The 12185-nt window shown below is 50.2% G+C and overlaps 4 protein-coding genes across 4 annotated transcripts; all 4 read right to left on the bottom strand.

The window, feature by feature from the left end:
- Nucleotides 1-233: 233 nt before the first annotated feature.
- On the bottom strand, nucleotides 234-1958 carry VFPPC_01803 (UDP-galactose transporter; the record flags this gene model as incomplete). The annotated part of the gene is made up of 5 exons (XM_018281571.1): nucleotides 234-512; nucleotides 575-1261; nucleotides 1331-1639; nucleotides 1735-1764; nucleotides 1860-1958. The coding sequence occupies 5 exons, from the start codon at nucleotides 1956-1958 to the stop codon at nucleotides 234-236; spliced, it is 1404 nt and encodes a 467-aa protein (XP_018150344.1).
- A 1917-nt stretch (nucleotides 1959-3875) lies between these two features.
- On the bottom strand, nucleotides 3876-5666 carry VFPPC_01801 (capsule-associated protein CAP1; the record flags this gene model as incomplete). The annotated part of the gene is made up of 1 exon (XM_018281569.1): nucleotides 3876-5666. The coding sequence occupies one exon, from the start codon at nucleotides 5664-5666 to the stop codon at nucleotides 3876-3878; it is 1791 nt and encodes a 596-aa protein (XP_018150342.1).
- Nucleotides 5667-6425: 759 nt separating this feature from the next.
- Nucleotides 6426-7884, bottom strand: VFPPC_01800 (alpha-1,2 mannosyltransferase KTR1; the record flags this gene model as incomplete). Its single annotated transcript, XM_018281568.1, has 3 exons — nucleotides 6426-6946; nucleotides 7007-7268; nucleotides 7333-7884. The coding sequence occupies 3 exons, from the start codon at nucleotides 7882-7884 to the stop codon at nucleotides 6426-6428; spliced, it is 1335 nt and encodes a 444-aa protein (XP_018150341.1).
- Nucleotides 7885-8845: 961 nt separating this feature from the next.
- On the bottom strand, nucleotides 8846-12016 carry VFPPC_01799 (protein HIR1; the record flags this gene model as incomplete). Its single annotated transcript, XM_018281567.1, has 2 exons — nucleotides 8846-8952; nucleotides 9019-12016. 2 exons carry the CDS (start codon nucleotides 12014-12016, stop codon nucleotides 8846-8848), a joined length of 3105 nt encoding a protein of 1034 aa, XP_018150340.1.
- Nucleotides 12017-12185: the final 169 nt, after the last annotated feature.

Below are 12185 nucleotides of genomic sequence, written 5' to 3'. Positions count from 1 at the left end.
CTTGGTATATTCACTCGTCCTTGTTCGACGAGTATTCGCTCTATGGTATCTAAGCTTCTAGATCCGTCTAGAAATCATCCAAGTCCGGCCGATCACCCACGTAACTCGTATATCCTTATGCGCAAACCCACCGAAACCAAAAAACAATGCTTTTCCAGACGCCACTTATTTTACTTGTCAACCAAAACCAAATAGCCGCAACCAAAACGGCGCTGATAGCCCGCATCTCTAATCTAGTACTCTTCTTTATGAACATGAGTACGACTGGCCACACGCGGCAGCATAGGACTACCAGGCCGACTGGTCGTTTTGCCAAGGCCCTTGCTGTCAAAGGGGTCGGCGTTGAGACGGCGAAAGTCTGCTGTGCGGGGAGTTTGTAACGGTGTAACGGTTTGCTCAATGGCGGGTTTCTCAAAGCTGACTATGCGCATGGGAGGTGGGCGGTGGAGTTTGCGCTCCGGGACACTGTAGATGTATGTAGCGAGGAGGACGAGGGAAGTACCCAGGAGAAACTGCTCTGATTAGATGTCGTGTTCGGTGCGAGGTCTGGGTGGGTAGTATGTTGAAAACTTACAGTCATGGTAACGGCGAAATCAAATATCCACACGCTCACAACGAAGCTGATGACAATGCTAATGCTGGTGGCAAAGTTCTTTACGATGTTGTCGGCATCGCGAATCACAAGACTAGCGAGCAAACCACCTGCAGCCTGGAGTAAGATGGCGGCCCAAACGACGGCATTGTACCCCTCAAAAAAGCCGTGTTCTTGAATACCAGCCCCATCCTGGTACACACAACCTCCCAGGAAGGCCGCGATGAGCGAGTAGAAGCTCAACTGGACATTTCGCATCCAGACGCTCGCATTTGTGGAGCTCTCCTTGAGCAGCTTCTCGAAGTATACACCCGCCAGACCGGACACAACAGCTGAGATGAGTGCCGCGGAGACTCCAACGGAAAAGTTCATAATGGGATCAGCGGGTGGCAGGTCTTTCGCAATGCCTTCGTATGTAGCAGATCGCTTGCTGAGGTGCAGCGCTGCTTCAGGGACAGCTGCGCCAGCCACAGTTTGGCCGATTTCGTGCTTTGATCGAGGAAAATAGTGGTCTGGCACGCCGTGCAGGAGGAGCGAGCTGGTGGCCTTTTCGGAGGACGGTAAAGAGACAACGCAGACACCACATGTCAGAATGATCAAGGACGTCCAACCTTTGAAACCAAGCTGGCGGCGCAGAAGAAAAACGCTGAAAATAGCAGTTGTGAGGATCTGTTCCATCTGTCAGTACAATCCAATATCATATGGTTCATGTAGTAGCGGGCCAGGTTGCAACCGCACCTTTACTTGATACAACACCTGGAAATGCACAGGGTCCAAGTTCCCAACAGCCACATACTGCAGCAGGTTCTGAAACGTGTATAAAGCGGCAGGCACAGCCAACATCCAACCATCACTGGAGAATACCCCATTGTAGATCTGCTCGAAGAGTACGGTAGCCGGCGTGCTGGGAGCAAGGGTCTTGGACGTCTCGTACAGGGCCAACGTCAGGGATATGGCCAACTTGATAACTTCGTTGATGAAGACGGCTGTGGATGTGAAATATCGGTGGTCACCTTCCGGAGGCATGACTCTAGAGTAATGCATCACCTGCATCTGTGTTAGGTCACTCGGATCTGGGCAGGAGAAAATCGACAGCATCGCGGTCTTGGAATTGATTCGGAAATGTCGAGCATGAAACGTACCAGTATCAGGGCCGAATTTTGAAAAGTCAACTAAACAAATCATCAGTCCGAGGCTCTTGATTGTTCGTCGCATGGAGGTCGCGTGCCGCCAGGTACCACGGCACACGGCTAGGAAGAACACATACAAATATCAGAGACACATTCTTTGCGAATCCATTTCCTTTGCTGCTTCGATAAGCACCAGAACCAGCCGCCTTAGAGGCGGCAGTCTCGAGAATCACCATGATTGTAAGGTCGTCGCAAGAAGTGATGTCACAGGAAGGGGGTAGGGGGAAGCAGGCCCGGAATGTTGAAATGCACCTTGTATAAACACAAAAGGAGCGAAGAGTGGCCCCGAGGGCTAAATTTCCAGGCGTCGGGGAAAAAACAGAAAGAAAAAAAAGGAACGTCGAGATGCACAAAAACTGAATCTGTCCAAGCCAAGCCAACACCCAAAGAAACATGGAAGAAGGAAAAGAACGAATTGTCGCTGGTATGGGGTACTTTAGGGAAAGGAGAAAGTTGACAGGGAAGCTGCCGGTACCTGCAAGCGATGGATGGCTGCCGGAGGCCCCCAGTTCCATCCACTTGAGCAGTCTCCAATCCGCAAACGACAAAGGCCAGCCGTCGATCACAAACGGGTCAAGGTCAATCAAGGGTGTCAGGTCAGGTCAGGTCAGGTCAGCGGAGGTCAGGTGCAATAAAGCCCAAGCGTGTCAATCGGATTTGCAGGGCCCGATTTAAAAACAGAGTGGCTGAAGCTAGTTTTGTCTGGCATCAGCTTTCTTTGGGACAGGGTCAACTGGTGCGATTGAGCTTGGATTCACAAAGCTCACCAGACTCCACCGATGGCTGGGAATATTGATGATGCATAATCTGCAGCGACTGCACCGGTGGGAAAGAAAGAAAAAAAAAAAAAGAAAAATGAGGAATATTGAGTCATCACGGGAGGGCAGTCATGTCATGTCGGTCTAAAAACAGAACTCCATGGCAATGCTCATCAAAATCGCCAAGGTCTAGCCTCGATCAATGACGTCTTTGTGTGTCCGTGATTGACTCTGACACTGAGCAGACCAGACGAGACCAGGCCAAACAGGGGCAGTGATGGACCATAGGCATCCAGGCGCTGATTTGTGGCTCGAGTTTCATTCTTTTGCTCCTTGGGTTTCAAGTTCTTGGCAAAAGGCCAGGCGGAAACAGGAGACATCACGACCGTCTTCATTCCATGGGTCCAGCATCTCGGCCGGCATTGATTGCCGTCAATCAATGCGAATCTGACTGGATTGCCCCTGCCAAGCTGGCGCACACAGAACAGACTCGACTCCTCCTTTCGGCGCACAGATTGCCGAGATGCTGAGCCAAAATCGGTTCAATATTTTAATTAGGGTGCAGCCACTCGTAAACTTTGTGGAACAGAAAAGCCGAAATGGACGACAAAATTCCCCTTGCGAGTTCGGCTACCACGGTGAAGTAGGCGCTAGACCCGAAATGTTCGGCAGCCATGTTGGTGCAAAGATATACTCCATACTGATGCTCGCAACTACATCTTGTGTACCTAGGTAGGTATTCTTTGTCCACCTCGTACACGAAAGATACCCGTCACAGTCTGCGATGGAGTAGAGTATTGTGCTATGCTCCATATGATAGTTGTCTTAGGTACTAGGTACCTACCAAGGGACGTACCTGAATCGCAATGGCAAAACACTCACAAATTTATGGCTAAATCCCATCTTGACATCTGGAAAAAGAAAAAAAAACTACTTGTATTGGCGGCCAGCTGCCCGCTGATATCTATTCGCTATTCGAAGCCATCTTGTTGCCCCATTAATGCCCTTACCGTCCTATAATTCCCTGCCAAGCAAGCTTTCATTTCATTGCCGTAGCACCAGTTACAGAGCCTTTTATATTTCTCAGACCCCAAGTTTCGCCAACAGTTGATATTAGTACAAAGATGCCCACGGGTTTCCATCCCGTTCGAACACAAACTCCATACATTTAGAACAGAGACTCCATCCCCATCACTCAAGTCTCAAGGTTTCAGTACCTTATTCGCACTAGACGGATCAAAACCGATTACCGCCCTATTATCATCAATCACACGAGCATACCTAATCGAAACTGTTATCACGTCTGTCTAGCAACAGAACAGGAGACGGAGCAACTTACTCGAGAAGTAACCGAAAGAACCACGCCTCCAAATCTACCTTTCTCAAGGCTTTGCCAGCCCATTCCGCACTCTTCTTCGCCATATCCTCACCCTTGGCACTAGAACCGGTGTAATACCGCACAAGCTCAAGCCAGTCGTCACCCCGCATGCTCATGGGTACATAATGAAGCCAAGGCTTCAGCCACTCCTTATGCCACTCCTGGAACAAGGCCTGCTTGAATACCTGGCTACGACTCTGCAGGAAGGCGTAAAAGCGCCCGCTGAATGCATTGCCGTCCATATCGAGAAGAAACTTGTAGTTCCATGCATCTTGCATGTCAACCATGTCCTTGACCTCAAAAAATTTGATCTGTGCCTCGCAGTCGACAGGGTCGCATTGGCCCACATGTGAAAAACGCACGTTGACGAGTTTCTGGTAGTCGCCGCGTTTGGTATCACTCACGTCCCATTTTGGCTGGCTAGAGTCACCCTTATTGGTGACGACTTTGGCGTGCGGCTCGTTATTGATCTTTTGAACCAGATGTTGACGATGCTGGCGCCTCCAGCCACCGTCACGGCTAAACCCGCCTGTAGTGGAACCTCGCCAGTACAGTTGGTCTTGTTTCTCTGCCCAAGAAAAGTCTCTAGTTTCATTATAGACCACCTTCTCATACCAATACCATGGCGAAGGGTAGATGATATCGCTGTAGGAAGAAATCTTGGACTGTGAAAAAATTGGGAATAAATCATGCGCCACGACATATCCATTTGGCCGCTCAAAGAACCCAAAGGACTTGCTAAGTGATGGGCTTAAGCAGATGTCCATCATGGCAGTCGTGTTATAGATAAAACCGGCTTCCGTTAGGGCGTATTTGCTAGCGTTATCTCCCACCTCGTCGTCTTCTAGCGCCCGAGCAGCGCTGTCGGGTGGACAGGACATCCTTGAAGTCGTCCACGTCGGTTGGTGGGCGGCCGATCGAAAGCGAGTCTGCTTAACCTCATCAAACCGCATGCCTTTGCCCAAATCTGGGACAACTGCCGCAAAAGCGTTAATTGGCTGCGAATTCGCGTTGGAAGCCGGCATGTTCTCCTCCTTTGCTTTGCGAACTAGCCGAGCAAGGTCATCGTGCTGAAGCACCACTCGTGACTCGTCATGTATATTGAAGGCAAGATCCATATCCGGTAAGTACTGAATGAACTTTTCGAGCATGCCAACCGTCGCAAGCTGCTGCCACTCCGCGCCGTTGGGATTTTCCACAAAGGCAACTTTGTGCTTCCGAATGGCAATACCAATCAGACCATTAGGGTGTCCGAGTGCCTCTCTTGCTCGACTCCGGATCGTCTTTGGCTTCATACCCCAGAACGGTGTGATCAGATCGTGGATCGTGTCGAATTCGTCAATTAGCTGAACGTCATTCTTTTGAGAAAACTCGAACCACTTGTCGAAATGAGGAGGTGGCGGAAGTCCATATCGCCTGCGATACTCCTTGACTGCCTCCTCCAAAGTCTTTGATTGTTTCCCCAGGACCTGATCAAATTCTTGCCGCGCATTTTTGGTGAGGTACTCGACCGGGTGTATGGCAGTATCGGGGATCGCTCGTGGGTGGGAGAGGTCGCCTATTCGGTCGTCTTCGTTCCATGGTTTCAACTGTTCTTGCAGGGCCGTTGAAGACCCGGGAGATGCTGGCTGTTTGGCAATAGGAGTGACGTCGCCGCCAGATATTCGAAGAAATGAGAATACCCCCAAGATGAGAAGAACCGTTACGACCCCTGTAACCGGCCGCCTTCGTGATAACACGCTCGGCATGACAGAAAGGGAGTTTTTGGTCCCGTCACATCCGACTGGGCTTGGAGGCGTTGGCATCAACTGCGGACGTACTGGGGGTGCATGCATCGGCACCTGCAGAGAGACACGAATGAAGCTACAACTGACATGGTAATGTGCTAGGTCTGATTAGGAATAGAGCAAGGTTCGGATATACAGGTTCCCCGTTTCCGTGCCGAGTGCCGGCCAAGCCACCAGACTCATATCTTTGTATTGGGCAATTCAATTGCAATTATTACCTCATGTTCTGAAGCTGAAGCTGAGGGCATGCGTGGCATGGTGAGGCCAAATTGAGGCTCTGAAACCGGTATTTTAAGTGCAGACAGATGACGAGCCGCGGAGATGCCGAATGTAACGCCTCTGCCGTGCATATCTTGATCAATGTGTGCACTGTCCACCGCCATCAGGCCATGAGCAGGGTCCATCCCCACCGACCAACAATCATGAAAGCATTTGATTCATTCACAGGCGCAAGTGCCAATTGACATGTCTTGTGTCTTATGCTCAAGTTCCAATGGAGTTCTCAATCCCGTTACGCCTAGCTTATTCCTGGCATAGAAACATCAAATCAAATAAAAGGTAAATTTAAAACCAAGATATACTGCTATGTACTCGCCTGTAGTCCCACGCACGACGAACCAATGTAAATCAGGCATCTCTTTCCAGACGATCGATGCCAGCAAAGGAGTGGGCGGCATATTGGATCCCTTCTGCCTCGGGAAAAGATTCTCCAGCAGTAATTTAGCTGAGTGCAAAGTTGCGCTCATCAATTACCGTGTCACCAGATCGAAGGCTCGGTATGGTCTCCTGTCTGCCAAAGTCCTCAGCTATCATATCCCAAAGAGCAAATCGATCCTTCAAACCGCTTTGGCCACCGCGCAAAGAACTTGGCCTCTGATTCGCTATTTTCGGGTGTGAATCATTTCGCACCGCTCGCTTCATGCGGTGCCAGAGTTTGAGCCTCGGCTCTGGGGTTGAATCAGGAGGTAGTGGCCAGCTGGTAAGCCCTCTGTCTTTTTGGCGGAAGTTCCAAACACTCTTTTGTGGCAGAAACATGCTTGCACTAATAGTTGGGACCAACATATCGGGAATTCCTTCGTCGTAAGAACTATCGTATTCATCAAAGTGATCCAAAAGGACCTGATGGCTATGGCTCCGAAGAAAGGAGAGAGAACCAATCTCAAATTTGGGTGACGTGCCGCTCTCATAAAATGTCCGCAGCCAAGTAGTAAAGGCCTCTGCTGGTGTATTTGCGTCATCGTCTGCCTTGTCGATGGTATTGAAGCTTCCGAACCACTAGTGCTTATTGGCTTTACAACTACCAATCTGTTTGGCATCAGAATATGTTTCTTGAGATTCCTCTGGGTGGTTTTGCAGTTCACGGTAATTTCCAGACCTCAACAACCAAGCAATCTCAGCTTCTGCGTGCAGCAAATGAGGGTGTTTATCCAGGAAGCCCTTTACGTGTTGTGAAAGCATTGACGGGTGAACTGGTGCCAAATTTGCTTTGTTGGACCCGTACGAAATGTTGTGATCTCTCATGAAGCGAAAAATATCGAATCCAATATCATGTGTAAATTGAGCCTAGGGCGACGTTAGATTTCCCGCAGGTACATGAACTGTCGTAGGTCGTAGGATGGATACTCACACCTGGCTCAATCCTCCAAAACCACTCATAGGTCTGAAGTCGTTTCTCTTTGGCAAAGGGCCCATTGTTCCATCGTTTCAGTTGGCGGAAAGTCTGTCTTGGTTCCAATACGTCGCCGCGAGTCGGCGATGGAGCGTCCTGAGAAGTTTGCGAAGGTAGATGTTCTTGATTTAGCCGATCATTTTGCCAGCGATGGACTTTGGCCTCGTCCTGCCTGACCACCTCGTATACGCATGTAGACGAAGTTGCATTTGAGGTGATTCGACGGAACTCATCGCTTAGTGGCTCTGTGCTGAAAAACACCCAGTCGTAGTTGTACTTCTTATTGAACGCATCTTCCAGCTGATGAATTGACGAAAGCAGAGGCTCGAGGTCGTAGTCGTGGACCAAGGTTACAAGGGCCGCTCTTGGTGTGGTGTCGACGGCGAGGGAACTTGACGGGGACAGGCTGTTAACGTGTGAGGAGAAGTAAACGAGGACCCCTAAACACGGCAATCTAGCAAGCCATACAAAATTGGAAAACAAGTAAACAAGTCGTCTCCAGCTCGTCATCCTGGAATACAAGCTAAAGAGCAAGTAGTCTTTACGAAGACGTCGCAAGCCGTTGGTGTCTACAAAGTCCGTAGAGCAGAGGACGAGTAAAAAGGAGGCAAAACAAAGGGTGAAATCGAGTACTGAAGGCGAGTGAAGGAAACGCAAGGAAGAAAGGTCGACAGACAGCTCTCAGATGAATATCCTTGAGTTTGCTTGTCGATACGAAGGAAAAGGTCGATTTGTGTTTGAAAGAGGATGAAGGAAAGAAAAGAGAGAAATAATGCCAAGATGAAATTTGGAGGCGGCAAGAGAATAAATACATCTCAGAATGGGCAGTGCCGGCAACCGACGGCAAACGTATTTGTATGTGTGCAGCTGGCAGGCAGTTGTAAGGGCATCCTGCCCCATGTTTGCCAGCTGTCGAGTTGCCGATGTAAGTGTCAAGTCATATGCTTGGCGGATTCATCGGCTCAAGACTGGGCGTGGGCAGTTCAGATACATCAAATACTTATGGATTTGCTGCAGACCATCTGGAGAGCCAAGACAATCCAGGCATCAGGCATGAGCTCGCTTGAAATTGAGTATATCTTTGTTAAGTGATACACCCTTGGCATCTCGCTAATCTACACATAGAGGCAATCAACTTTCAGCGCCAAGATCTACCAGCAAGAAAACACACTTCTGGTGACACACATCACGAGCATGTACGCAACAGGCGACGATTCCTCAAGATAATAATACATTTATATCATGTCGGCACAAAACACCCTCCTCGCATTCAGTCCAATCGCTCAACACCATCTCCCAAACGCCAAAAAGAGGTATTCCTTTCCACCTAATCCTCAAAACGACCCATACAATTCCTGTAGTATCCGGTCCCCGTGTAAACAATAAATGTACAAAATGTTAGCACATCACAACTTTCCATTTCCAACTAGTCAAGAGGGTGTGCACCCGTGAACAAAAGAACCGGGGTTCGCTAAGCTTCCACGTCCATATTATCAACGTCCACGGAGCCATCTTCCAGGTCGAGATCGAGGACTCTCGCATACTGTGAGGTCAGCCGCTGTAATTCGCGATATTTTCCTGCGTGCACTGTTAGTGATGACTCGGAGAGAGCGGCGATTGTCCTCTTTTGGAGAATCCACGTACCAAGTATTAAAACTACCCCTTTGAGAAGTTCTTTGCGATTCCAACCACAAATCTCGTCATCAATGCCGTACCATCCCTTGCCTTGCTGCTCTTCGGCTTGCGTTTCTCGGAGAATGCCTCCCATTAAGCTATTGAGGAGCTCTTCAACCTTGGGCCGCGTTCCCTCTGCTCCCAAGCGCTTAGCATACATAAATAGATAGAGACGAAACTCTTCTTTGGCTCCGAGCTGCATTGCACCAGCGATACGGTTCTCCAAATGGGCAATGCTGATGGTGCTTTCCAAATCTTCGCCTTCTTTTCGCTGAATGACAGTTTTGATGATACGTTGCAGCGCATAGGCACGACCCTTGAGAAGAAATTCGTTCGTTGTGTGACGCTCCAGGAAGGGTATGATTCCAGATGATACGCTAACGGCAGTTTTCTTGTCCTTGTCCTCCGCAGAAGTGGCGCCAACCGCCGTTGATTGCAATGCGGAAATTGAAGAATCGTTCGAATTCCAGTATTGAGAACCAACAGCCCACCAGGCTTCACTCAAACGCTGCCATGTGTACATTTCTCGGGCATAGTAGTACCCATCACCGTTCGTCAATGTAACCACAATATGCCCGTTAGTGTTTAGGTGTGCAGACGTGACCCCTGGGCCAGGGCTAGCAGAGTGCTGGTTTAATGATGTAGTTGCCACATCCAGAATTGGTCCCAATGATACTGGGGGATGTGGCGAAGATTGCATCTTCAGGTCCCAGACATGCGCCAGTCCAACGGCGGTTATGCATAATAGCCAATGATCCCGGCATTCTAGAATGACTGGCTGAGATTCAAGGATGATAGGGTTCAGCAAGCGCCTACCAGCGGGCGTCCATACGTGGATGGATCCGTCTTCGCAAGCTGCTGCCCAAAAGTGCTTGTTTGCAGTCACCAGAATGACAGCCCGTGGTAGGAACTCCTGCCACAGCAGCTCTCCTCTCTTTGTGACCATGACATGTGATGGATCTCGCGGGTTTGGGTCGTTTTTAGCCTCCATGGTAACATTTTCTGGGGCTTTAGAGGCGTCCTCGGAAGTGCTCTCTGGTTGCAGAACACCCCGATCCATTGGGCGGAGTATATGTGACCGAATTCGAGGGACTGCTAATCTAACTTGTGCAAACGATATTGAAGGATTCAGGACTGCAGGTCGTAAGAACTCGGGCGTGGGAACCACTCCATTTTGCACTGGGGCAAAAGCAGCTGGCTCTACACCGTCAGTGCCATTAGTGACGATTGGGGTCGGTCCCGTCGTAGCTCGCTTGGCAAGGGGTTCTTCTCCCTCGTCTTCGGTCTCTCCCGTAGCTGATTTTCTCTTGTTGCCTAGCAGCATGGATGCGATGCCTCCCTTGGGCAGTCCGTCGAACGGTTTGCTGAGATCCAACATAGTTTGTGGAGCATCGTTCTGGGTCGTCTTGGTTGCGGTTGACCCAACCAATTGTGTCTGTGGTAATGAGGACTGCCCAGTCCCTGAGGACGAGACAAGAAGTGGTGCGACTCGTTTCTTACCGTCCTTGCCAACTGTCACTCGCGACTTGAGCTCTTTGACACGGTCTGCAGACTTATCTTCCTTCTCTTCCTCGGGTGTTTTCGCAGCCTCTGTTTCGCCATTTGTCGCAGCAACAGGCTTATCTGACCCTGCCCTTGTGCCATTTGGGGCTGGCGTAGACTCCTTTGGCGTATCTCCCATCAAGGCGCCCATTCTTGATTCAACTGCTCTTGACTCGCCAGCTTTACTATGTGTCTCTAGTAATAAGCCATCCACATCCTCAGGTATTCCCATCCCTTTGCGAGATGCACCATACTTCTGCAGAGCCCTAATGTTTTCTTCGGTCTGTGCCACCCAGCCTAGCTCTCCTTCGTCAAACCTGACAACCACGATGCTGCCATCTAAGCTGGCCGCAAACAAGGTCTGGCCATCAGGAGCCCATGATAAATCGGATATTGACTTGCCGCTAAGATCTTGTAGAACAACAACAGGGCGAGATGTATTGGTGTTCCATATGCTCAGAGTCTTGTCCTGGCCAGCAGTGGCAGCAACGGTCACCAACATTTGGCCAGAGCTTCCATTCGTGGTGGCATTTTCGTCTGGTTTAACGGTGTGGAATAATCGTGGGGAGAACATGCAAACTTCGGTTGGCGCTTCGTGACCGATTAGATTGATTTCGCTATCCCACCTGGTTCGCTCAATGATGGCGACTGAGCTCACGGGACCATTTACAGCATTGGCAGCTGCGATGTGGTTACCATCAGGGGACCATGAGCACCGTCGAAAGTATGTAGTAAGCGGTGAGCTCTTAAATGGCGCGCTAATTGTTGTTTCCAGTACAAAATTATTGATCATGTCATGTTGGGTAGAATTAGGGGCAGGAGGGGTATATCGGAATATCTTGATCGTTCGGTCGTCGCTAGCAGTCGCAAAGAACTTGTTGGCAGGGTCAAAAGTGATGCCCTTGACGTGACTCTGATGCGCCGGGATTGCCTTGAGCTTCTCAAAGGTGTAACCCGACCAAACGACGACCTTGGAGTCCAGCCCAACGGACACCAGCAGGGACGAATCCGGTGACCATGCCAAGTCCTGGACATCATTTTCGTGACCAATTAATCGCTTGTATGTTTTCCAATTTTCTGCCGGCGGCGGTTCGTTGTTCCCAAAGGTTATCGCCGGGGCCCCCTTGTCGAGGTGGTATACGCAGATGAGTTTGTCGTCGGCGCCGCTGGCGAGATACCGGCCATTGGGAGAGAATCGCACGGAATGGATTGTGCCTAAATGATGGCTCATGTGGCAGAGCTGGCGCGGCTTTGTGTAGCTGGCATCCTTCGCATTGTAGATAGCCTCGGTCGACCAGACTCGGACGTGGCCATCACCACCAGCGGTCGCGAGACGCTTGCCATCGGGAGAAATATGACAGCTGTACACCTCAAAGTCTTTCTGTTCGCCGCTGTGGCTCAGCCACGAGGGCTTTATGATGTGCATGTCGACGGCGCTCGTCGCATGGGCTTTGGTGGTGATGGAGGAGCGTTGCGAGGTGACTGAGACTTCAAGATGCCAATGGGTGACGTGGGAACATGAAGCTCCATGAATGGCTCCTTGGCGGCGGCGACGCGAAATGATAGGCGCGGGCGCGTTTTGCAAGATGGCTTAG

This window comes from Pochonia chlamydosporia, chromosome 1, assembly GCF_001653235.2.
Source record: "Pochonia chlamydosporia 170 chromosome 1, whole genome shotgun sequence".
In the NCBI taxonomy this organism is placed as follows: Eukaryota; Fungi; Ascomycota; class Sordariomycetes; order Hypocreales; family Clavicipitaceae; genus Pochonia; species Pochonia chlamydosporia.
Note: the sequence above shows the minus strand (reverse complement) of the source record. Positions and strands in the feature narration are given on the sequence as shown.